The 26,848-nt window shown below is 35.0% G+C and overlaps 1 protein-coding gene and 2 long non-coding RNA genes across 13 annotated transcripts in view; 2 read left to right on the top strand and 1 right to left on the bottom strand.

Moving 5' to 3' along the window:
* Positions 1-237: 237 nt before the first annotated feature.
* Positions 238-4,091, top strand: LOC147842791 (uncharacterized). Of its 6 annotated transcripts, none has more exons than XR_015498299.2 (7): positions 238-425; positions 791-850; positions 1,596-1,747; positions 3,033-3,217; positions 3,304-3,411; positions 3,485-3,541; positions 3,633-3,756. It is a non-coding gene; the product is annotated as an uncharacterized LOC147842791 (long non-coding RNA). The 6 variants fall into 6 exon arrangements; XR_015498296.1 differs by lacking the exon at positions 238-425 and adding an exon at positions 3,904-4,091 and having other exon boundaries at positions 815-850; positions 3,488-3,541; positions 3,633-3,807; XR_015498295.2 differs by lacking the exon at positions 238-425 and adding an exon at positions 2,165-2,216 and having other exon boundaries at positions 815-850.
* Positions 4,092-7,117: 3,026 nt separating this feature from the next.
* Positions 7,118-9,796, bottom strand: LOC147842790 (uncharacterized). Of its 2 annotated transcripts, none has more exons than XR_015498262.1 (3): positions 8,837-8,878; positions 8,594-8,710; positions 7,118-7,256 (listed from the first exon to the last, which is right to left on the bottom strand). It is a non-coding gene; the product is annotated as an uncharacterized LOC147842790 (long non-coding RNA). The 2 variants fall into 2 exon arrangements; XR_015498263.1 differs by lacking the exon at positions 7,118-7,256 and adding an exon at positions 9,757-9,796 and having other exon boundaries at positions 8,600-8,738; positions 8,837-8,876.
* Positions 9,797-18,408: 8,612 nt separating this feature from the next.
* slc12a5b (solute carrier family 12 member 5b) overlaps positions 18,409-26,848 on the top strand; it is a 114,787-nt gene continuing 106,347 nt past the window's right edge. For 4 of the 5 annotated variants that reach the window (XR_015497345.1, XR_015497344.1, XR_015497346.1 and 1 more), the window contains exon 1: positions 18,414-18,634. Coding sequence is in view for 1 of the 5 variants with exons in the window: in NM_001302243.1 (NP_001289172.1) it covers positions 18,580-18,634 (55 nt within the window). In the remaining 4 variants the exon portion in view is untranslated. 5 annotated transcript variants of the gene reach the window in all.

Below are 26,848 nucleotides of genomic sequence, written 5' to 3'. Positions count from 1 at the left end.
TGAGCTTGGGTTGTATTGTCCATGTCTTGTGATTAAGGTATTTGATGTGAGTATTAAGTATAAGGACTGGTGGAAGAGTGTTGTTTTAATCAACACGTTCTCACTCCCAACTCGTCATATACTGACGCTTGGTCAGGAACCCTCGGCGTCAGTTATTGACGCACAGGGTACCCCTTTAGCGTCATATTTAGACGTGCAGGGATTCCCTAATCTGTGCCTGAGCCTGAGGCGTCATATGGAGACGCTGGAGGCTCGTATAATTACCAATAGATGTCAACAAACTTTTTAAAACCTGATTTACGCCTATTATCACAGTTTTCTTATTTTAAAAATATGTAATTTTTATTTTGTTTATGAAAAGCGTCTGTAAACGGGGTCGAAACTACTGTATGAATAAACTTCGGCCCACGTGACATCCCTTCACGGTGAGTTTAACGCCGCTCTGCTATTGGTCAAACTGCATCAGCGGTGAGTTCTCAGATGAGTTCAACTGTCAACATTAAATATTACGTTAATGCTGCATAATATATTTTTATTGGAGATTAGTTGGTGTTTATAAATATGTTATCATTTACTTTATATTTAATGAGTGAAAATATATTCGGTTGTCCAGTTTAGGGTAACTATGCCTAATAAAACTTTGATTCATTCATATTATTTATTATTTTTTTACTTAAAAAAAATATTAAATTTCAAGTACTAAGTTTAAAAATGTTTTCGGCTGATATTTTTCATTTTAAATTATTTATTAAAGTTGGGGTCATTGTATGTGGCGATCTATTTTTTACAGTCTATGCTCGCTATCCCAAGGTTCATTGCGATCCCAAGGTTCACTGCGGTTTTCCACAAGGTAAGTAAAAAGTAAACAAATAAACACGATTTGTTGATAAAGCATGTACTGTGAACTAGCGACGTTATCTAATTACATCAAGTTCATTTATTAAAAACATATTTTTCTCACATATAACGTTGGTCATGCATTAGAACAATATAAACATTTTAAGATAAGGAACAGTGTAACCAGATTGTTGTTTTCCACAATAGAATTCGTGCAAAATCTATATATAATATGCAATATGCAACTCTAATAATACAAATGTATTCGTAATTGTTTCAATATTAAAGAACATCAAGTGTTTCCAAAGGTTTATTGTAAAAACAATTATTTTCCATGCCTTTAAAGGAAAAAGGCAGAAATTTTGCCCGTCTGAGCACATTTTATTCATTGTACAACACAAAACTAAACAAAAAAATAGCTTAATCTACCACACACACACACACACACACACACACACACACACACACACACACATATATATATATATATATATATATATATATATATATATATATATATATATATATATATATATATATATACAGGTGTACATTATAAGGTGTTCACTGTTCAGATATGAATATTTTTTCTTTGCTCTTTTCAGGTTCTTTAGATTTCTTTAAAAATCCAATTTTGTTTTCTAATAAGCAAAAAGTAAAATCACTTTACCCATGTTTATATGTTAAATTGCACTTGTCTCTCTCTCTATCTCTGTTAACACATTTATATTTGTTTGATTAATTCTTGTGTCTTTCAGCCTGTTTCTGCCTATCACCATGAGTGATTCCTCAATACTCAGATTTATCATCAAGATCTCAATTATAAGCTCAAGTTTTGATGACAACTTGGTGATCTGCAGAAAGCACCACCATGTAAGGAAGGCCAAGACCACTCTGGAATCAGTCAAGGGTTAGTGAAGTTTTTCATTCCATGTATATTAAATATCTACATTGTTTAGGCATATGTGATTGTATGAGATAAAATGCATTTATTCTTTCACTACTATTGTAATAACAGAAAGAAACGCATTAGTTTTACTATTACTATTGTTTATGACAAACATTAAAAAACTACAGCATAAGCTCACAAAATATTGTGGCCTAACTGTTTAAAACTAATTGTTCTGGGTGTTGATAGTGGCCAACCATTTTTTTTCTTTTTCAGAAAGTATTTTGTTTTGTCTGATTTTATGACACCTTATAGGCCATCAACTGCCTACATTGGGGTTTAGGAAATTAGAACTGCTTATGCTGCTTGTCTACTAGTCTTAGGATAAGTTAGAAATGTTATAAATGTTAATTTCTTTGTTGTTTTTATCTGGTACAGCTCATAGGAACTCCAATCTTCCCAACTGTGAGAGGGCCTTGCTCCAGTGACTGTCAGTGTGTATTTCATTGTTTCCATTAGTCCCTGTATCTGTAGACCTAGGTGACAGTGGGCTAGAGTAAAATTTTGGTTTTATTTAAACTAAGGCATACTGATGGCCTTTTTATCTCAGATTTGGTCATGCAAGTATTAATATATCCTAAAATATTTTTATATTCTTTCCATTGGTGGAAAATATGTTGGTATAATTATTTTTAATGGACTGCTAAGATCTCAGCAGACATTTTTCTGAGATATTCTTGAGTGGGAGTCTGTGCAATACAAGGTGGATAGTATTTGCAAGGAAGAGCCCTTCATCTGTTCTGCTTCCACACTAGATATACTGCCAATTTAAGTAGATATGAACCATAAGCATAACCATTTCAAGAATGCACGAGGTACTTTAAACTGTATGTGTTGAAACTAAATTAACAAGAAAACAGCTCTGTGATGTTCACCTAAGAAAATTAGATTAGAAGATATAAACTGTCATGCACTTGTTCTGTACTGTTTCATTCCTTTTTCAAACACTGGCATTTTTGAAGGTTTATTTACAGCTAAGGATTAAGAATTGACAGGAAGATTTGTGGACTACATCAACTAATGACACTACCTCCAAAGACTTGCAAAAAGCTGTCCAAAGTTTAAGCACCATCTTTAAGCCCATGATTTTAGTGTGTTTCATGCCTAATCACATGAGTTTATATCTGAGATAGATGAACTATGTGATTGTCTTAAACTGATCTACAAGTAAATGCCAAAACTTATTGGTTTACTTATTTATTTATTTGTTTGTTTGTTTGTTTGTTTGTTTGTATATGTTAACCAGGTGAAATGGAGTGAGGCATACCAGGATATGCCTGGTTTTACTTTTGGGAAGGAGGTTGAACAGTGCAATATTTCTTCTATAGGATTGCAGTGACCAGACATGCTACTGTAACTCTCATGGTCATGTGCTGGAATTAGCAGATATTCAACAATTTGGCCATCTCGCTGACCTGTTGATATCAGAAGGTAACAATATCCAGTTGAATTTGTTTTAGTTGTTCAGTAACCTATTTAAATAGTATTGTGATTTTTTTGATTGCTTATCATTGTAGACCGCAACAGCTCTGCAAAGCAAGTTGCAAAACAGAATCCATGAAACTGGCAGTGACTGGAAACCAATTGGAAGACTTTGGTCTGTGATGTAGAGGAGTGGGCAGAGGGTGAGGAAATTCTTATTAATATTACATGTAGTCATGAAAAATTGTGTTACTATTACTGTCATTTTTTTTTTAGTAGCAGAAGCAAAGACAACAAAAAGAAGTGATATGGATGTCTTTGTCATATTGCATGGTATGTACACTAGACTTCTGTCAGTGTTGATTCTTTAAAAGTTGACGTATAATCCTTGTTATACAACTTTCTTTTCATAAATATATTTCAGACTCTGCTGACCCAGCAACAAAGAGGAGGGTGTTCAACATCATCCTGCTGGTCAGGATTCTTCAGGAGAAGCAGTGGATTCTTGTGGCAGAGATGGTCAACCACTATAAATACCTTTCAACTCATCCTGGTTCTTTCAAAGAACTTTCTTGCTTGTTTGCTACTGAAATGTACTGGTATGTATTTGTATTTTTTGGCACAGACATAAGCATAAGGTTACCCAGTCCAAAGAATATTAATATATTTTTATGTTGTTGTGTTCTTCTTTTAAGATTCGACATGTGCCCTTAACGAAGAGGGGTTAAAAGGTCTATGGATCATCATTCTCAAAAAGCAACAAAATAACTGAGAAATAAACAACAATACGATGGTGCAATCTAGAGACCTGCAAGGTACCTGCAAGTTTTGGCTGGAGCAGAGAACATAGATTTTTTTTAAATAAAGCTCCAGCTGATGAGTATGACATTGACTGTGGATTTTCTTTTACTGTAATCCAGAAGAGGATGACCTTAACCCTGAATCTAAAGCATGTAATAAAATCTGTAAAAAATTAAATAAAATTGTCATCTATAACCAAATTGTCTTTTTTTTTTAAATACATAGATATGTACAGTATGTAAGCATTCCTCTAAAATCAATCAGTGTTGTAAATTAAGAGCATTATTGTATGCCTAACTGCTTACAACATATAACGATTTAAGGAACTCTATATTAAAATGAAATTATTACATTAAGTGACATTAAGAGCTTTTAAAATATTAATTTTATGATACATTTTTATGATAAATTTAATTTTTGCATATACTTGGCCAAAAAATGTACATTATTATGGTCCACTGCTCAGATACCTCCAGTCAATATGTGGCTGAGTCAGGCAACCACACTTCTACCTCTGAACAAATTAACCTATGATTTACATCAAAGATCTGATGGATCCATTTGGTCCTCATGGATTTTTCTAAAAAAAAAAAAAAATTAATCTCCTTTTATTTTTGTCCTTTGAAACATTTGTATTAATTTGTTAGAATGTCTAACAAAAAACTGCTGCACTTGTTGTGAGATAACAGTGCGACTGTTGTTATTCTGAAAATAAAAATTAACTTTGTATAATGTTTTATTGAATGCAAGATAAAAAATAAAATATTTTCCAAGAGATGGATTGCGGCTGGAAGAGCATCTGCTGCATAAAAACATGCTGGAAAAGTTGGCGGTTCATAGCACTGTGGCGACCCCTGGTTAATAAAGGTACTAAGCCAAAAAGAAAATGAATGAATGAAAATAAAATATGTATTGAAATATGTATTTTTGGTAGACATAGAACTACACAGTAACTTATAAATACAGCACAGAACTATTTTACTTCTAGTTTAGATGATTTAAAGGTTTGCATTTTTATTTTGTTGGTTAATGGCTATGTATTTTTAATCATTTGGAGGTTTGAACTATTCGCAGCATTTGAAAGGATATCTTTTCATCATTGTTACCTCATTTCTCAATATTTTCATGATTCTTACAATGCAGCAAATCTTACAATCATTTGATCATAAAAAAATAATTAACAAATTAACCCACATGCAGGACAAAGACATTATGTGGAATCATTATTAAACACAAGTTCATCCATTGTCATCAAATCATACTGTTACACAAACAGTTGAAGATTTAGTAAGTAAAAATAATCAGATAAAGAGTGGTTTTTAAACAAATACATGTCTTTAAAAAGGTTTTATTTATAAACATTTACATATTTTAAAAGAGCTTTTATCCATATTTCAAATAAAGTGAAAACAATTAAACATCACATGATGACCATTAATGAAACACACTTACAGAATTACATCCACACATATTATTCTGAACTCATAATATTTGTGATGAACATAATTACTATTGCTAATAACTTGTGATTAAAGAGGATACTAATGTTTAGCTTATTTTTACAACTTTTTTTTTTTTTACCACAACTGTACATGTGACAATACAATTTCTTGTCCATGTTGAAGATAATACATCTACATAGGTTAACTGCCCTTTTACTCAAAAGGGATGAGTAGAGCCCCGTAGAAAAGGAAAAAGTATTCACATTCATTTCAAACGAGAAATGAGTGAGAGAATATCAGCAAGACTATTACCTATGCTACGTTCAATAAATAATGTTGGATATAATAGTCTGATATATACTGATCAAGTCAATAAAAGCTGTTTAAAAAATACTCATTGTAAAATAACAAATTTATGCCTGGCTTTCATATATGTCATAAATATATGCACAATTACCTTATTCAGATAGTCTTTAGTTCATTAAAATTTGTATCTGTTCCATTTTATTACAAAAAGGCTTTAAACTACATTAACCCACAATCCTTTGTCGCTGTATAGATGGGAGGGGAAAGACATGGCGCTACAAATTGTAGTTCCTTGAAAGGTGTAGTTAGGGTTAAGTTTAGGGTTACGATCTTGGTTAATCGTTAACTATTTAAAACACAGCGATAACTCATTGATAAAGGACACTGTTAGTAAAGTGGCAAAGTTAGCAAAACATAGTTAGCAACACGAAGGATCTTTTAATTTGGCTTTGAAGTTATAGTCCAATCACAACGTCGCAATCTACGTCACACTTTGTCTCTATTTGGTAATCTTCCGGCTGAAGGTTGATTATAACCTTATAATATAACTTAAATATCAAAATGTGTATTAATATTACATGTTATTTATTGTCTTATTAAAAATACAAAAGTATATTTACCGTGAGATTACTTTGTGGGGGTAACCTGATGTGCAAAATGATCATAGTAAAACTAGATCATAGGCAGTATACTTAATTTGAAACGAATAATAAAATAATAAAAAAGCTTAATGTTTGAAAACATTTCAAGCATTTGCTGTAACTAAACACTGCATCCTGTAGGTATACAAATATAAATATATGTCAAACTTAAATGACAAATATAGTGCCCATTAAATAGTATAAATAGTAGTTCATTGTAAATGAGTATGCAAATAAACACAATACATTTTTAATGAAACATTTATAATTTATTTATAATGCCACAAATAAAAATAAATAATAAAAATCACACAAAAATGCAAAAATATATATTTTAACCAAAAATATATATTTTATAAGTTTTTAATGCAATAATATATTACCATACATATATAAATGATTAAAAACAATTATAATTGAAGGAAATGTATATTTTGTATTATTATTATTATATTTATTTTGTGATATTTATTCATGTCATACATCTGGTATGTCAAGCTCAAGTAAAACTGCACTGCAAAAAATCTTTTCAAATGATGCCTTTGGAAATGCCATCATAATAAACAGCTTTCACAACAACAAGAAGTCAAGTTCATGACAAATGCAAATTATGTTTATAATAACAACTTTCTGAACTTAAACATCAAAAGTAGAATAAGTTCAAAACATATTGAAGTATTTACTGAAGAATAGCAAAAACTATTTTTACAAAACACTGAGAACCAAAGTGTGCTTGGTGAGTCCAGGTGTTTATGCTGACTAGACTGTCATATTGCAATCCGGTTAGCATGAGGAGACTTGGGCGTAAAGTGTCAGGAATTCCTGGAGGGCTCCCATGTGTTATTCCAGGTTTTGCCACTGTAAAGTATTAGAAGTGCACAACATCATTACTGAACAAAGAATGAGTGTTAGGTTTCATTTAGAAAGTTCAGTGATATTTATTTATATATGTAAAGTGTCATTAAACCTGGCACTCTTGAATTAACTGTATAATAGGTTAAACATTTCCAGCATGTTTCCATTTATTCCAAGCAGATCTGTCAGTTCTACAAACTCAGAGATCAGGATAGTGACTGCACTTCTCATTATGAACACCCTTATCCTTCTCATACATTTTTATCACCACTGATGTCCACTGTTGTAGTTTTCATTGAAGGGAATGCTGACACAAATTCCAGCATGATTTTTTAAATAGCAGAATATGGGTATTATTGGGCCAAAACCTTAAAAAATATAAGATGCAAGATTTGAATCTTGATGAACATATTGTTAATTCACGTCTTGCAATTTAAAACACATCTCATGTTTGACTCATCAATTATATGAAAACTACAACAGCATACTGTGCTCCACCCTAAAAATATTTCTAAATTATAACAAGCTTATTGCTTTACATGGCTAAACATTTATTTTATGCCTGCATGATTCACTGCTATTACTATAACCCATTACACTCTTAACTCAAACTAGTTGACTTTATTAGAAAACTGCATCGAAACATGTTGCCTTAAATCCTTTATGTTTTTACACAAGGTGAAACTAAACAGCCCACTTTAAATTAACCTACAACCTTTACAATCTTCTTGAACTTACAGTAATATTTTAATTCAAGTATGGCTGTTAAGTTGTACCTTGTATAAAATGTAAGGGGTTTAAGCCACTGGGTTTCTATACAATTTTCTAGTAAAGTCAACTAGATTGGGTTAAAGGAATAGTTCACTATTTACTCTCCTTTAAGTGGTTGTAAACCTTTTTTAAAAACTTCCAAGTTACTTTGTGTTGAACATGAAGGAAGTTTTTTGAAGAAAGCTGGAAAGCTGAAAACATTGACATACATAGTAGGAAAAAACAAATACTATGGAAGTTAATGTTTGCAGGTTTTCATCTTTCTTTAAAATATAATTTTTTTGTGTTTAACTGAAGTAAGCAAGTCAGACATATTTGGAACAAGTGAAGGATGAGTCAATAATGACAGAATTTTCATTTTTGGGTGAATCTCTTTAAGAGTATACTGAAAGAAATGTCCTACTCAATGAAGCTAACTTCAGCTGCATGTGTAGCCCCATGAGTACTTATCTAGAAATCAAAACAATGATCACATCAGTCCCATTTTAGGCCCTTTATATCATATTGGCCACAGAATGGACTACTTAGTGTTGCAATAAAATAAAAAAATTAATAAAACTATGACTTACCACACAATACAAGACAAACAGTGAATTTTCAGCTCTGCCTTTGCTGTACACAAGATGAGGTTCCAGCTTCAACACTGATCTTGAGTGGGGCAGTTGTGCAGCTCTGTGAGGTTGTGACTGTTTAGCTGCAGTGCTGTGAAGAGTTCTTTATTAAAAGAAAGTACATTCTTTTAAAATCTGTACATAATAACAAAGAAAATACAATGATTTTAAATAATGATTAATTCTGAACAAAAACATTACCCTTAGTCAAGATGAATTCATATGTCAAAAGTTTCTGCATCTGAAATGAATAAAAACAGATGTGACATTAGTTAAACCCACTAAACTACTAGATACATCAGTACTGCATTAAGCAGTTGTAAAGTAATGTAAGTGTAGTCCAAAATGAGCCTTAATCTCTTTAAGATAATGATTTAAAAAAACGTTGCTTGTGTTAAAAACAATCCAGCCACTTGTAATACATATGATCAATGGTAAATTTCTGAGAAGGTGCAAGGTAATCCTTGAATTTTACCATTACCATCCTGACTGACATAATATTTGAAAAGAAGACAGCTTGTTGTGCCTCTTTACCACAATTTAGAGATGATAGATTCTTTCTTTTATTAAATAAATTGGTAAAGGCCAAATTGTACTGGTAATAGTGTATGATATTCATTGTGTGACATACATCAGCTTAAGTTATACTTGAGCTTTTGTTATGCTATATATATATATATATATATATATATATATATATATATATATATATATATATATATATATATATATATATATATGTGTGTGTGTGTGTGTGTGTGTGTGTGTGTGTGTGTGTGTGTGTGTGTGTTTTAAGGCATGGAAAATAATTGTTTTTACAATAAACCTTTGGAAACACTTGATGTTCTTTAATATTGAAACAATTACGAATACATTTGTATTATTAGAGTTGCATATTGCATATTATATATAGATTTTGCACGAATTCTATTGTGGAAAACAACAATCTGGTTACACTGTTCCTTATCTTAAAATGTATATATTGTTCTAATGCATGACCAACGTTATATGTGAGAAAAATATGTTTTTAATAAATGAACTTGATGTAATTAGATAACGTCGCTAGTTCACAGTACATGCTTTATCAACAAATCGTGTTTATTTGTTTACTTTTTACTTACCTTGTGGAAAACCGCAGTGAACCTTGCATCGCAATGAACCTTGGGATAGCGAGCATAGACTGTAAAAAATAGATCGCCACATACAATGACCCCAACTTTAATAAATAATTTAAAATGAAAAATATCAGCCGAAAACATTTTTAAACTTAGTACTTGAAATTTAATATTTTTTTAAAGTAAAAAAATAATAAATAATATGAATGAATCAAAGTTTTATTAGGCATAGTTACCCTAAACTGGACAACCGAATATATTTTCACTCATTAAATATAAAGTAAATGATAACATATTTATAAACACCAACTAATCTCCAATAAAAATATATTATGCAGCATTAACGTAATATTTAATGTTGACAGTTGAACTCATCTGAGAACTCACCGCTGATGCAGTTTGACCAATAGCAGAGCGGCGTTAAACTCACCGTGAAGGGATGTCACGTGGGCCGAAGTTTATTCATACAGTAGTTTCGACCCCGTTTACAGACGCTTTTCATGAACAAAATAAAAATTACATATTTTTAAAATAAGAAAACTAAGATAATAGGCGTAAATCAGGTTTTAAAAATTGCGTTGACATCTATTGGTAATTATACGAGCCTCCAGCGTCTCCATATGACGCCTCACGCCTGTTTCACACCGCAAGCGTCAGCGGCGCGTGAGCAGAGCGTGAGCAGCGCGTATGTCGAGCAGTAGCAGCACGCAGGCGTTTGCCTTTCACACCAGCTGCGTCTGCAGCGCGCAGCTCTTCGGCAGCTGCTGCTGAGATCAACCTATCTCTGTCTATTCTATCTAGTTACCCCTCTATATACAAATACACTTTTTAAACTTTTCATCTGTACCAAGGCCCCTCCTATGCTGTTTCATTAACCTGAAAATGTTTATTTTACAAATTTTATAGATCAAATAGTACTGTATGCTTCTAAAGCTAACTTATATGAGAAGTGTCTACAGTCAGAAGACAATCGCCTGTGATATCATGTCATTTGTTTTTTGATTATCAGGTTACTGTAGACCTAGTTATAATCATATTTATACAATATAGTTATAATGATATTTATACTTGATCAAACTAGTGTTAATTTCTCCGCTTCAGTGATGTCCAGCGGCAGAAAAACAGCTCGTTAATTCATGCTCGTGCAGATGATGAGACGGACAAAAGTAATTAATGCATGCCATTCTTTTACTTATTTTCGTGTTGTCAGATTCACAGTGCAAACAGCTCCCGGTAGGAATAATTCGAGTGAACATAAAACAAAGCCGATTAAAACTTTCTTGCTCTGCTAGCTGCACAGAACACAGCGAGCTCACATAATCCAGCATGCGTGTCGCACTACACTACCCACAATACACTTCGCTATGGACTACAAATCCCGTAAATATTCCATTTCCCCTCTCCTACAACACTAGTGTGCAACTTAAGCAAAACTGATAGTAAAATAGTTTTACATTTGGTTTTGTAGTTCGGGCCTAAATAAATGTTTGTTGCCGTTTTTAATCGTTTTAAGTTCATTTGAATGACTATATATAAACCATTTGACATTATTAACGCATTTATTGGGTAAAATTGTTAGTTTTTACTGTCATTCAATGTGTTTTGGTCATTCTCAATGCACTGTCACTTTAATTGAGCGTGAGCAGCGCGTCAAAAATAGACCCAGCGCCGAAACTATCGCTGCACTGCTGCTTCGGCGACGCTCACGCCTCGCACTGACGCGCTGCTGCTGCGTGCGGTATGAAAGCTCTAATCTGTTAACATGGACGCCGAAAACACACGCGCTGCTCACGCTCTGCTCACGCGCCGCTGACGCTTGCGGTGTGAAACAGGCGTCAGGCTCATGCACAGATTCTATAGGGAATCCCTGCACGTCTAACGCCCTATTCACACGGGGCGTCAGCGTCAACGCTTCCCATTCACTTTGAATGGGTGACGTCAGGCGTTGCCGAACTGCATTGTGGATCCGTCGGCGCCGCTTCAGAAGCGTTCCTCGCTGCAGAAGTTGGGACCAGCTCAACTTTTCAAGCGCCGACGGAAGCGTCAGCCAATCAGATCGCTGTATGCAAATACACCAGCTCAGACAGTGGCCTATTGCTGACTGAATTTCATTGGCTGACGCTTCTATGACGATCGTTTCAGCTCCAACTTCAGACACGCCCTCTGTCAAGCGTTGACGCTGAAGCCCCGTGTGAATAGGGCGTAAATATGACGCTAAAGGGGTACCCTGTGCGTCAATAACTGACGCCGAGGGTTCCTGACCAAGCGTCAGTATGTGACGAGTTGGGAGTGAGAACGTGTTGTTTTAATAGAGTTTGATACCGCACAGAAAAGAAAAGAAAAATCCTCTGCATTTCGTACGCTGGTATCTGTGGTCTTAGGCCCTGTAGGTCTAATCAAAAATCACTGTTTACATGGTAGACTCTTAATCAGAGTATTGCCTTATTTATATTTAAATCAGAGTGGTGTCCATGTAAACATACTCAGTGAAAGCTGTTAAAGACAAAGTCATTCCTCTGTCTTTAAGTTGATTCCATGTTTCACCCTTACGCACAACTTTTTATAATGCATCTGCTTCACATTGCTGTGTCAGAATCATTGCTTGTAAAATATAGCTATACTTTAAAACGCTTAGTTTAAGCAAGTTTGATGAGCACAATCATGAGTGTTGATGAATCTGAAGGGAGTCGCTTAACGGACGCGCTGTGCTCCACGATTTCCTACATGCATGCATTCCCTTGCAAAAAGAACACCTAACATCACCAATGGTGTCCATATCCCTTAAAGTTGTTTACTGTAGAATTAAATGTTTAGAGATGGTGTGACCAAAGTCCCTTTAAGAATTTTATAGTTTTTAGTGTGATAATGCATACCTATGTGTGATTTGATGTACCTCTTGATGCTTCTTACATCCTTGTCGCAGCACCAGTGTCACCAAAATTAGCCACCAAATTTCTTAAACTGATTCGGTCCGGTGCATACGGGTTTCAGTACCCAACCCTTCTTGTGGGAGACTGTTCTTACTGTCAGGTCACATCATTTAAAAGAAAAGGGCTCTCTCAGCAACTGGCTGAATGTAAGGAGGACTGAGGAAAATTGTTTCTATTTTATGTTCTCAGCTCTCAGCAGCATAACTTTTCAATGAGTACAATTGTTTGTATTCATTACTTTATTATACTTTTCTAATTTCCATATTTGCAATGCCTGTATTTTAAAACACGCGTTATCAATTTTATTTGCTGTAGCTGTCAAATTAAATAATAAATATTAATCAAATTAAATCATCCAACATGGAAATCATTTTTGTTTTTTATTGGCATTGATTTTAAAATTCAAGTGGCACTTACATTCCCGTGTTTTTATTTCTGTAAATATGGCTTTCAAACCAACACGTTAAGGATCTGGATGGTTTATTGCAGGTATGTTGCTTACAGGAAGAAATATGTGTTACAAGTTAAACATGAATTTAAATGGTTTATTTGTCTTGAGTTTACATTAATTAACATTTTACATTTTAATAAGCCAAAATTACAAGTTTCAATCTTTTAACTAAGTGATTAATTGCAAAAAAAAAAAAAAGTGTGATTAATTAGTTTTTTTTTATTATTATTATTTATTGACAGCACTAGTAATTACGTAATTTTCTGTATTAGAATGAAACTCATCCACAGATGAAACCCAACCACTGTGGTAAAGTTCTATATTTATTGTAAAAATATATAGGTGATATTGTAGTATCAGCTCTGATCCAGCCTCTTCCCTTTCTGAAAAGAAAAGAAGAAGAAGAAAAAAAAAACAGTATGTGCTGTTAAGGTAGCCCAGTAGACAGATTATTGTTAAATCGACATTAAAACAATCCATTTGATGTCAAATGACTACCTTAATGTCAAAAGGCATCAAATTGACATCTATTATTGGCTTCAAAAACATGTCAAAATCTATTTTAGGACTGCCCTGTAATAATTTTTGAATTATTAGTTTACATGCAAATACAAATTAACAACAAAAAATAAGTTACATGTCATACTAAATCTAGTGTAAATTTGTCTTTTGTAATTGAACCTTTCAGATTAATAATATCAAATGAATCATACTCATTGTGTTGTTATCTTGATGGTCAAAAGAACATTGTGTTGATGTCAAATGGACGTTGAGGTTTTGACATCGATTTTCATTTTTGACATGTTTTTTGAAAGCATTCTTGATATCAGTTTCATGTTATTTTGACTTCAAGGTGCTCTGGGTAGCTTTGATGGTTGTTTACTAGTTTAATCTGTCTTGCTGGTCATTAACTTCTATGTTAAGCTGCTTTGACACAATCTACATTGTAAAAGTGCCATAGAAATAAAGATGAATTGAATTGAAAATTAACTGGTTTAAGCTCATTCTTTAAGCTCATTCTTGCTATTTTCTATAAAAGATCCAGCACATAACCAGCAAGAATTAGCTTACACCAGCTCATGACAAGCAAAAACTGGTGTCATGACATTTTATCCTACCCATCAGATCATGCTACCCACACTGTATTTGAATGGTTCTTAGGATGGGGTTAGGGATTGGGTATAATATTAGGGTGATATTACAGCTCCATATCACACTACACCACATTAAAGTTTACACCAGTAGCAAAATCAGATGGGTAACAAATTGTGTCATCAAAATGTGCTACCTACTTTTTGAATGGGAGGTAGGACAATCTGACAAGGTAGGAAAAATAGACAGAACACCGGCTTAAACCAGGAAACCAGATTTAAAACCAGGATATGCTGTTTTTTTTTCAGAAGGGTCACCTCTGTGTATCACTCTGCCTGCAGCAAGTGTCAAGCGAAAAGCTAAACGTACTACAGTTTGACAGCTTTTAAAACTCTTAATGTATTTCTGAGACTTTTTAGGTCAGATTGTAGAGATTGTTTAGATTTCAAAAAATGTCATTAATTTGTAAGAATAGTGCCTATTTGAAAATGTTGTTCAATCATTTCGGAGATGGGACTTGCAGGACATCAACGGCCATTTAACCTTACATTCCCTAGCTAGACCACCCTTCTAATAAACAGTTATTGAGGGGTATAATGGATGCCTGTATTGTGGAGATATGTAAAAAAATTCATTTTGGGTGAATCTTAATGCAAAATTTAGATGTCACCATCTGTTATTTGCTCAAGATTATTACTAGAAGAAATAAAATTATAAAATACTAATTCTAAAGTGAGCTTTTTCATTTAGCAACAGCTCATTGCTTCGCTGTAAATGATCATCTGTCTACGACCTTGAATCAAAGCAGTGCTGATATATACAACCTTATCACAGTGCTACTCATGTGATATTACTCATATAAGCTATATATCTTTGTTTTTTGTGCCTACATTTTCTTTTCCAAGTCTAAATTAGATGTTGAATGCAGTGTGGTTTTAGACTGTAGTACTCTATATGCACATATATAAGTTGTTCTATGCCCTAGTTCCAAAGCCCATATATGTAGGCTTTGTCCTCTCCATTTTTCACACAGTGGCTTTTATCCATCAATATTTCTCTCTTTTCCCCCTTTCTGACTCTCTGAGCAGATCCTTAAGTGCATTCTATCATTTATGTGTCCAACCATTTGTATGTTTTTCATTCCTGCCCTTTCTCACCATCCTGCACTTTGAAAGAAAAAAGTTCCCCATACCTTAATTTATTCTCTATATTTATAGAAAGCTCTCAAAAGGAAGACTCGGTGGAGTTTACCGCTCAGAGGTCAGAAGGAAAGTGTGCAGAAAAGACATCAGAAAGCAAGATTTCCACATCGCTTAAGTAATCCACAACCTGTAGCGTGACATAGAGCCCGTAAAAGCCTTTGGTAATCATTCCTTACATGACTTATGCCTCATAAGTATTTCATCACATATTGAAACATTAAGAGAGAAAGCTGAGGTGTTTGATTCATACAGTATGTCTAAAAAATGGCTTTGAGTTGTAATATGAATGCTCCTATTTGATTTTAAATAAAATCACTTTTTGCAGAAAAGAAAATAGGGGTAACTACAGTATTTTCAGTTAATACAATTCACATGATACAATTCATTAGGTATTGTGAAAATTAATTTAATATTTGTTGCAACATTTATTAACATACATGTTTATAAAAACATAGGTTCATTCTTCACACCCCTATATACAACTCAGGCTTATTCTGAAAACGTAGTCCCGTAGACGTTTCTGGAGACTGCAAAATACATCCCAGGAGGTACGTATTTTTGCAGTTTTTGTTTTAGCGAATCCAGGAGAGGCCACTGTGTGCACTTTTTTGCATCTCAAATGTCTCTCGCGAGTGCTGTTTGCACCCGTGCTGTTCTCGCGTTTACCCACCAGAGGCCGCTGTCGACCGACCGTCTGTCTGGCTGACTAAATGATCAACTGGGCGACCGACCAATCGACTGACCCGCCCTCCTCCTTCCCTAAACCAAACCAATTTTACTGATTGACCTGCCCACCTACTTACTTCGTAAACCCAACCAACCATTTACAAAAGCCGTCCAAAAAAAGAAAAGCTCTCGTCTGATTTTTACCACATTTTCAGATTTTACCACCTTCTCACCCTGTTATTCACTTAATTTTATTTTATTTTTTGTATATGTTTTTGTCTTACTTGATATCTGGAACCGCTCTTCCCTGGACTCAAACCCTGTCATCGTGGTCAACTCCTCTCTGTGTTTCAAGTCCGCCGACATCCACAACAAGCTAACTGGACAAACTGAAAGCGGGAAAGCCCTCCACACAGAGGTAAGCGGTCAGCCGGTAAGCGCGAAAAGGAACTGCCTCGTACCTTCTCGTATCATTTGCTTCAACAATGGAATGCAGCCATACGTACCTTAGGCTACATAATTTGTGGTCTCCAGAAACATCCAAGGGACTACGTTTTCAGAATGAGCCTGTGTTGCGCATAAAGATTTCTGGAAATCACGAAAAGAGTCTTATCTTTGAAAAGAGTGCCAAGGGGTGGTATGATGCCGACACAGAGCAGAGTTGACTGTAACAAATGGATTCAAGTTTGGTGAAGAACGGTTTTTGAAAGCAGATAAGAAAAACTAATGACAAAAAATAAAGTAAACAACTAACAAACAGGGTGAGAATGTGGTAAAATTTGAGAACATTGTAAAAAATCAGGCTGCCGTGAGGGTCTTTTTCTGGATTGCTTTTGAAGACAATGTTGGTTGGGTTTGGGAAAGTGCTTGGACGCTGGTCAATCGGTGCTTTTTAAAACACTATTGGTTGGGTTTAGTGAAGTGGGTTGGTTGGGCATCCGCTGTGTAAAACATGCGCTGCATAATGTTCATTTGGCTGTGGCGACCCCAGATTAATAAAAGGACTAAGCCAAAAAGAAAATGAATAAATAATAATACTTTATACAACTGCAAATGGTAATACATTAACGTAAACCTCATTATATTGCATCATTATTTTGAAATTTAAATTAACCGTATTAAATTTTTAAAATGCTTTTTCGTGCTACTGTCAAAAAATTTTTATTAATTTATTTTTTGTAGTGGAGTCTAATGGCAAGAAAAAAGTAAACATTTTTCTTATGTTTACATAAGAAGTAAACGTCTGTTTTTTGTTTCGATGATTTTTGATCGATTGGTTGATTTTATTTAATTAAAACTAATAATCTTGTATCAAATTGTCTTCCTCTTTCAAGCAAAAAAAAAAGAGCAACAGTATCATAATAAATAAATGTTGCTAATTAGAAACCACCCAAAGTGCAAAGAAACTAGCAAAATATGTAAAACTGCTTTCAACATCTTAGCAATGACATAGCAAACAGCTATTTTAACCTAGTGTGGAGAAACAGCATTCATATTTAAAATAAAATAAACAAATTAATTAATTAAATTAATAAATTAACATTAAGAAAAATAAATAAAGAATTAAAAATACATTCGATTAATAAATGGACTATAGCCAAAAAGAAAATAAATGAATGAATGAAATAAAAAATATATATTAAATTAAATTAAACATAGGTGACGCGGTGGCGCAGTAGGTAGTGCATGATCTCCCTGCGTTCGCATGGGTTTTCTCCAGGTGCTCCGGTTTTCCCCACAGTCCAAAGACATGCAGTACAGGTGAATTGGGTAGGCTAAATTGTTCGTAGCATATGGGTGTGATTGAGTGTGTGTGGATGTTTCTCAGAGATGAGTTAAAGCTGGAATTGCATCCGCTGCGTGAAACATATGCTGGATAAGTTGCCAGTTCATTCCGCTGTGGTGACCCCAGACAGCTCAAACATAGATAGCTTTTGCATATTTTTTTAATAACCACCAAATAAATAAAGTAGTAGACCACACACATTTTTTTTATATGATATGATATTTCAGATCTTTCAGAAATGAATGCAGTCTGACATGATGACAGAGAAACTGCAACAGCTTGGTATACGCATCAGGGAATTCCTGATCATCGCATCGTGAACAACAGTGAAGCGCAGGCGTCAGGCAGTGGTTGCAGAGCAGAGAGAAAAGCAGAGACGACATGCTCTGTGAGTGTTCGAGAGAGAAAAAAAAGTGCTCTTAAGCATTCCATCATTTACGTCCCTGCAGCCTCTCTGTCCCCCTCCTCCTAGAGAGAGAGAGAGAGAGAGAGAGAGAGAGACTCAATACGCAAGGCAGCAAACGGTAGAGGACTCCAGTCTGCCAAAGCACAGCACTGCTCGCTTTCTTGAGAGGAGAGAGGCAGAGAACCACTAGCCTTCTCCTCCTCCATCCGAGTGTGTGTGAGGCTGGTACATCCGTTGGCTGGTGGACACAGCAGCAGTGTTAGCATTAGCAGGGAATCTGTGCTCCATCCTCCAAAATGATGAACAACCTCAATGAATGTGAAGAAGGCGATGGGGGACCCAACAGCCAGGGTGAGTGGTCTGATCCTGCAACAGCATTTATGTGCGTGCGTGTGTGCGCGTGTGTGTGCAGAGGATAAGCAAATGTGTCTTTTTAGTGGTCACTGGTGTGTGTATGTATGTGTGTGTCTGTGTCATCAATCATGCACCAGTAACTGATTACTGCTTGAGTGTGTGTGGAATGTACAACATGTCAGAGTGCAGATATTCTTGTAACATCATAATTAAAGATGGTTTTGATGTATATGGTGCGCATGTGACATGGAAGCATTTGGAGCAATGACATAATTAAAAATTGTGTTTGTGTGTGTGTGTGTGTGTGTGTGTGTGTGTGTGTGTGTGTGTGTGTGTGTGTGTGTGTGTGTGTGTGTGTGTGTGTGTGTGTGTGTGTGCAGCTTTGGCAAAGGCTCGTGCTGCAAGGTTGCTGTGAGGAGAATGATAATGCTTTCCGTGTCTGTCTGAGGAACTACAGACAGCAGTGTGTGAATGTGTGTGTTTGTAGATGGTCAGGCACTGTCATCTCCCTACACTTTAAGTAAAGTGCAAATTTAATACACTGTGCAAATATCAAGGGATTTTCTGATTTTCACAATGACTCAGGTTTAAAATTACCAGTTATTTTTTATGTCAGAAAATTACACGTGATTATTTTATTTTATTTCATTTTATATTTTATTTTTAATTTAATTTTATTTTATTTTATTTTATAAATTATTTTTTATTTTATTTTATTTTATTATTTTTTTATTTTATTTTATTTTATTTGCAGTGTACTGGCTGATACAGCCTGCAACCATCAAATTATTGTGCTTGTCTTTCCTATGAACTGTTGTTTTTTCTGTTGCTTAATTTTATTTAATTTTCCTATTTAACCATTCGTTTTATTTCATTTCCACATTGTCACTCCCTGCGTTTTAGATTCTCTGAAATAATAGGAATAATTACTAACAAAAGCCGAGCTTTGGTGCATTTCATGTCATTTACCTTTTAGAAAGAGAAAAGATGGTCTCTTATGCAAGGTCTCAGTTTCTAAAGGAGCTTCGTGCCTACAGGTTCAGCTCAAGCCTGCGAGAAAGGAATTAAATTAGCTCGTACCTGACCTCCTCTCGCATGCGTTCTTATCAACCCCCTGCAGTAAAGCAGAACCTGCACTCATTCTGAGTGGTGAAAAATTGGATGCACGCATGTGTGTTTCGCACACATTACAGATGGCAGCTGTTGAATCGATTACACAAACATCTCCCTTATTAAATGCACTGTGGTACAAGTGTCGTGATTGGATTGCAGTGGTTCTAGCAGCGACTCTGTCCGTGGTGCTGAAATCAATGCTGATTGAGCTGGTGGTATCAGTGGAGCTCTCCGTGGTTCTGAAACAGTCAGTGATCACATACATAGCGAATGCGCTCCAATTCTAGGCCCTCTGTTGCTGACGGACGTTTTGTGTAGACATGAGTGGAGCTGGCTGCAGACTGCTGCATTATAGCTTTTGCTTCTTTTCAAAGGGTCTCTCTTTCTCTCTCTCTCTTTTCTCTCTCTTTCTCTCTCTGCCTCGCTTCCTTCAAAGTCCAATGCTGCCCTGAATTTTCTCTCTCTCTTCCTCCCATCAGGGGGTAGGGACAGTACTGCAGTGGTGCTAATGCCTATTTGGTCATAAAATTCATGCTTGGTAGCTCACCAGCTAAAGCTGTCCCAAAACAATCTTGCTCTGTCATTCTCATTTTGAAGGGATGGGGTGAAATAAAAAGCAGGCACTTAAATTTGATTAGCAATTAAAATTAAAATCTGATTTTAAGAAAGTACATTCAGTACTATTCAGGCCTATTTGTTTTAGTTGTCCCCATTGTAATGGTCAAGTACCACTTCATCGACATCATTAAGATGTGTGAGTGAATAAATAAATCAATGAATTAGAAAGGAAGAAAGAAAAAAGAATGGATGAAAGGGTAAAAGAAAGCATAAATGAATGAATGATTGAATGAATGAAAGGGTAAAATAAAGCATGAATGAATGAATGAATGAATGAATGAATGAATGAATGAATGAATGAATGAATGAATGGATGGATGGATGGATGGATGGATGGATGGATGGATGGATGGATGGATGGATGGATGGATGGATGGATGGATGGATGGATAGTTAATAATAAATTAGTCCTATTAAAAAGAAAAAAATTTAAAGAGAGTAAAACAAATAGTCTTTTCTCAACCTGAAATTCAAAGATGTGTAAGCAATATCAGTTTCAGTGTAAAACAATGTCATTATATTGTCACACACTTGGTTTGACAAACGTACTTTCAGCCCTTATGCATTGCTCTAAGTCACAAGACTCAGCAGCTTCACAGATGATGTGCATTTCCATGACCATTCAGTTAGCTCACTCATCAAATAGGCTGACATACCAGATCATTTTGCACCTTCCTCTCAGTGGTTAGTGAGGTTCGAGATTTCTGATTGCTTCATGACACTGGTGATCTTTAGCATTTGTTATCGGTGAAGAAGGCTGGACTAGATTAGTTGAGAAATTGGATGGAAGGCAGAAGGCAATTGATTGTCGATCAATTTCAGAGACACTATATAAAGACCCGGCTTCATCACAGCTCCAAACTATACACAAAATCCATAGTGGTTTAAAAATGATCAAAAAACAGTATGTAATTACTTAGAGATGTGTGCTTATTTATTTTTTAATACAGCATGTTGTTTATTGTGTAAAAAGAAAAGCAAAGAACAATGGAGAGAGGGGGAGATCTTCTATGAGCATGCAGATGAGAGTGTGTGCACTGTGATTGTGCCTGTCCTTGTGGAGTCTCAGGTCAAGTGAACATCAGGCCAGATGGCACAGACCTGTTTTAGCAGCCACAGGCACATGAAGACATTAAAACACAACAGGACCACCCTAAATTAGTATTGTCTAGAGAACTAGCTGTTCTCAAATACCACTAACAGAACAAGAAAGAACTAGTTGTTCTTAAAGACATAGTTCACACAAAACTAATAATTCCATCATCAATTACTCACTTGTTACTTATTTCCAACCTTCAAATAGATAGATAGATAGATAGATAGATAGATAGATAGATAGATATATAGATAGATAGATAGATAGATAGATAGATAGATAGATAGATAGATAGATAGATAGATAGATAGATAGATAGATAGATAGATAGATAGATAGATAGATAGATAGATAGATAGATAGATGGATACGTAGATAGATAGATGGATGGATGGATGGATGGATGGATGGATGGATGGATGGATGGATGGATGGATGGATGGATGGATGGATGGATGGATGGATAGATAGATAGATAGATAGATAGATAGATAGATAGATAGATAGATAGATAGATAGATAGATAGATAGATAGATAGATAGATAGATAGATAGATAGATAGATAGATAGATAGATAGATAGATAGAAGAAAGAAACTCTAAAGTAAAAATTAAGTAAATTTAGGCAAAATGAATTGCATGCTGTTTGCATAAGAATTACAGTCACGTGTTTTAAAAAAAAACAGCTATTTACACTAGACATGAACCTTTATGTTGTGGATTGTATTCAGGCATGTTAAAATATTTTGACTACTAGCTATTAGGTTACATTACAAAACATTTCCGGGAAGACAGATGCAGCCATCACAGTAATGATGTGACACACTCTGTCTTTAAAAAAAATAGCTGCCAAAACTCCTAAGTTATGTCAAAACATATAGTATTCATAATGTCATAATGCTCAACTTTTACATAAACAAGAAATCCAAGGACAGTGTTACATTCTGCTCAAGTTGCATCATTACATCGGAGCATATAGCCAACAGCAATGCCTAAAACTATATTTTGACAGAACTACAGTTAAGCACTGAAATTAGTAATACCCCTGGGATATATATTTTTAAAACCTGTAGAAAATGTAAAAACCTGTAGAAAATGTGAGACCTGCCACTTTCTCAACCAATTTAAATGCACTCTCACCCCATCTTCAGTTGCTAAGCAGTCATCAGCCACATTCTCCAAGGAACCAGCACTGACAAAAGCCCTTGCTGTAGCTCTGATACTAGATTTATTTATGGAGGATGGATAAATCTGCACAGTGTTTGGATGTTTTGCATTTCTCTGAGATAATTAGTCTACTTCATAACCGAAATGTGTATAATGTGGAGGACAGTTGCTTTGCACAAATGAATAAACATTCTGAAGTGAAGGTTTTCCTTTAAGTTTAGTAGTGATCACTAACAGGATTTTGAAGTCTGAACACAGTTCATGCATAAAGCTCTAATCTATCAAGCTGGTTGTCTGAGAGCAGTGTGGTGCAAGGACATGAACTGAGAACCACTGATGTAATGATCACATAATTGTTACTAAATGCCCTGGCAGTTTCAAATTTTATATGATTATATTAACATTTAAATGGGATTTACAATATAATATTAACTGTTGATAAGAGAAATATGTTTAAAAAAACTTATTGTTGTTTATATTTTGTTCATATTCCAGAACGTTTACATTTAAAAAAAAATGTTCACAAAATATATAAATTATATTTTGAATTGTGTATATGAATAAAAAAATCAAGCAATTAAATCTTTTAAACATTCCACAGCATCTTTTCTGTGCACTTAACTTTAAAATAAAATAATAACAATAATTTAATACATATTTTTTTTAATGTAAAACATTTTACTTTTCTTAACCCCTACCTACTTTACTCTAGCTTGTATTTTTCCAACACAATTGGAAACTGTGAATTAGTAGCACTTGATGTGGACACTAAGTTTATAATTAATTTCTTAATGCTGTTGTAATTATTAGATTTGGTAATATACAAAAAATATGCTTGCAAATAAGCGCGGTAATATCCTGCAAACCAAATCAAAAATCACAGTGCTGTGCATCAGATTCAATTCAATCAACTTTACAATGCACAATTTTTGATTTGCTCATTTACATCTAATGATTACAAGAAAGCTGATTCATGAAGATTTTTACAGACTTTTGGCACTTGGAAAGTATTAATTTTATACACTGGTCAACATGTATGTACTGCAGATTTATTTATCTATTCATTTATTTTCCTTCAGCTTAGTCCCTTATTTATTTACAGTGGAATGAACCACCAACTATTCTGGCATAAGTGTTACACAGTGGATGCCGTTCCAGCCGCAACCCACAAACACTCTCTCTCTCTCACACACACACACACACACACACACACACACACACACACACACACACACACACACACACACACACACACACACACTCATACACTACGGCCAATTTAGATCGTCCAATTCACCTATAGAGCATGTCTTTGGATTGTGAGGGAACCGAAGCACCCGGAGGAAACCCACACGAACATGGAGAGAACATGCAAACTCCACATTAAAATGCCAACTGTCCCAGCCAGGAGTCAAACCTGTGTCGTTCTTGCTGTGAGGGAACAGTGCTAACCACTGAGCCACCTTGGCGTCCTCTGCAGATTTAGTGTGTAATCAAAGTAGCATTGCCTGTTTGTAGTAGATAGAGCAGAATACAAGGTTAGTAGATCTGTTTAATATAATGTGTCAGTAACAGAAACGCCTCTCAGTCAATCAACACAAAACGCCTCAAGCATGTCAGTGTGTTTCATACGCAAGCTGCCCACTATCATGACAAGCAACAAAAATGCATTTCTCGTCAGCTCATTGGTTAGACAGGATTTATACAGATGTTTATTGACCAAAACCTCTTAGGTGGCTTAGCTCAGAGGTTTTCCATGCATGGACAAGTAGACTGCTGTGATAACTGGTTGCAGTTTATCTTTCAAGAACATCAGATTATATAACATCATTTAAAAATTTCAGTTAGCTGTTTAGCCTTTCTGTTGTATTTCGTGAGAGCTTATTGTATGTTTTTTTGAAAGCTTTTAGTTTTGTGTGTCCTAAGTGAGAATGCATTTTAAAGTCAAATTATTCTAATGTACTAATATTTAGGACAGAAAAACAGAATGCAGAATTGATGACGGAATTTTGGCTTTAAATAGTTTTAGAAAATTGAAAGATTTTGCAACAGTGCTTATAGTATCATTGAAGTATTATTATTTTATCTTAGGTAATTTAAATAATAAACATTAAAGTAAAACATACTGTATGAAATATATAATTGATTTGAATACTTTATAATAATAATAATAATAATGATAATAATAATACATTTTATTTATATAGCACCTTTCCAGAGCTCAAGGACACTTTGCAAAGAATTTAACAAAAATAAATAATACAAGCAGACACTGATAGAGACAGTAATCAAGTAGAGACAACATTAGGTCCACGAACATACAGAACGTCAAATATAACAAACTGGAAATACAAAACAAGACTTAGGAGACAAATATGCAGAGTAAAGATTGATTTTAATTCTGAGATATTATTAACAGAACGGAGTTAACATTGTAGAAAATTCCAAAGTTTGGGTGCAGTAACATTAAATGATCTGCCCTCCATTAAAGTGAGGCGAGGGACAGCAATAAGGCCAGAGTCAGAGGAATGTAATGAGTGAGAAGGGATGTATGGGACAAGCATGTTGCGAATCTAAATGGGAGCTAGGCCATTTAAGGATCTAAATGCAAGGAGGTGAATTTTGGAGCCAATGGAGGTCATACAAGACTGGGGTTATATGAGCAGAACGTTTGGTATAAGTGAGTATTTTAGCCGCAGAGTTTTGAATATATTGCAATCTGGAGATAAGGCCGGCAGGCAGACCAATGAAAAGGGCATTACAGTAGTCAATACCTGATGAGACAAATGCATAGGCAACAGAATCGGCATCCCTGCTACAAATGAAGGGACACAGTTGGGCAATACGACGTACATGAAAGGATGTAAATTTAATAACAGATCTAATGTGAGACTGAAAGGAGAGGGAGGAGTTGAAGATTACACCTACATTTTTGACAGAAGTAGATGTTCTAATATGAGCCAGCAATCTTACAGGAAAAACTGATTGGAATATGGCAGGTAAGTGCTGGGCTGCCAATAAAAATGATCTCAGTTTTGTTCATATTGAGTTTTAGAGAATTTGAGTTAAACCAACTTTAATTTGAAATGAATCCTGTATAATTATAATGATTCCTTACATTTATATAGTGCTTTTCTGGGCACTCAAAGCGCTTTACACATTGGGGGGAATCTCCTCATCCACCACCAGTGTGCAGCATCCACTTGGATGACGCGACGACAGCCATTTTGCGTCAGACCACACACCACACACCAGCTGATTGGTGGAGAGGAGACAGAGTGATGAAGCCAATTATGATACTGGGAGGGTTAGGAGGGCATGATAAACAGAGGTCAGTGAACAGATTTGGCCAGGATGCCAGGGTTAAACCCCCACTCTTTTTTGAAGGATTTTTAATGACCAAAGTGAGTCAGGACCTCAGTTTAACATCTCATCCAAAAGACGGCGCTCACTAAGCAGTATAGAGTCCCCGTCACTATACTGGGGCATTAGGATCCACACAGACCACAGTTTGGGCGCCCCCTGCTGGCCTCACTAACACCACTTCCGGCAACAACCTAGCTTTCCCATGTGGTCTCCCATCCAGATACTGACCGGGCGCAGCCCTGCTTAGCTTAAGTGGGCGACCATTTATCCACCTTTCCAGTGGGCGACCATGTGAGAGTTGCAGAGCTAGCTGTCAATGAATTTGTATGGATGTTTCCCAGTACTGGGTTGCAGCTGGAAGAGCATTTGCTGTGTAAAACATATGCTGGATAAATAGGCGGTTTATTCCCATAGGAAAATGAAATGAATGAATGAATAAATTCTGTATATTAAAATTAACATTACATTTAAGAAAAAAATATTGTTATGTTTTTTTAACATTATTGTTGTAGAAATAGTTTAAATTGCACTTCAGTCATTCACTTTTTCCGTCATACCATTTAAAATTCCAATTGAGCTACATGTAAATAATTAATTTAACAAACAAATTTAAGTAAAAACATATTTTTACTGTCATTAGATGACGACAACTATATGCTACAATTTGCAACATAGCAAGAAGCAAAAATGAGCTATTTAATTGAATTAATATTTAATTTTAAAATAGTAGGCCACATAGGTAGTCAGGACCCATCCCATTACAAACATAATTCTTGGGGTAGGTGTGTGTTTCATGTGTTTTGGGTCGGGGGATGTAGTTCTTATGTAATTGAGGGAGTGTAGTGAGTATT

The sequence above is a fragment of the Danio rerio genome, chromosome 8 (genome assembly GCF_052040795.2).
Source record: "Danio rerio strain M-AB ecotype USA chromosome 8, GRCz13ab, whole genome shotgun sequence".
Classification (NCBI taxonomy): Eukaryota; Metazoa; Chordata; class Actinopteri; order Cypriniformes; family Danionidae; genus Danio; species Danio rerio.
Note: the sequence above shows the minus strand (reverse complement) of the source record. Positions and strands in the feature narration are given on the sequence as shown.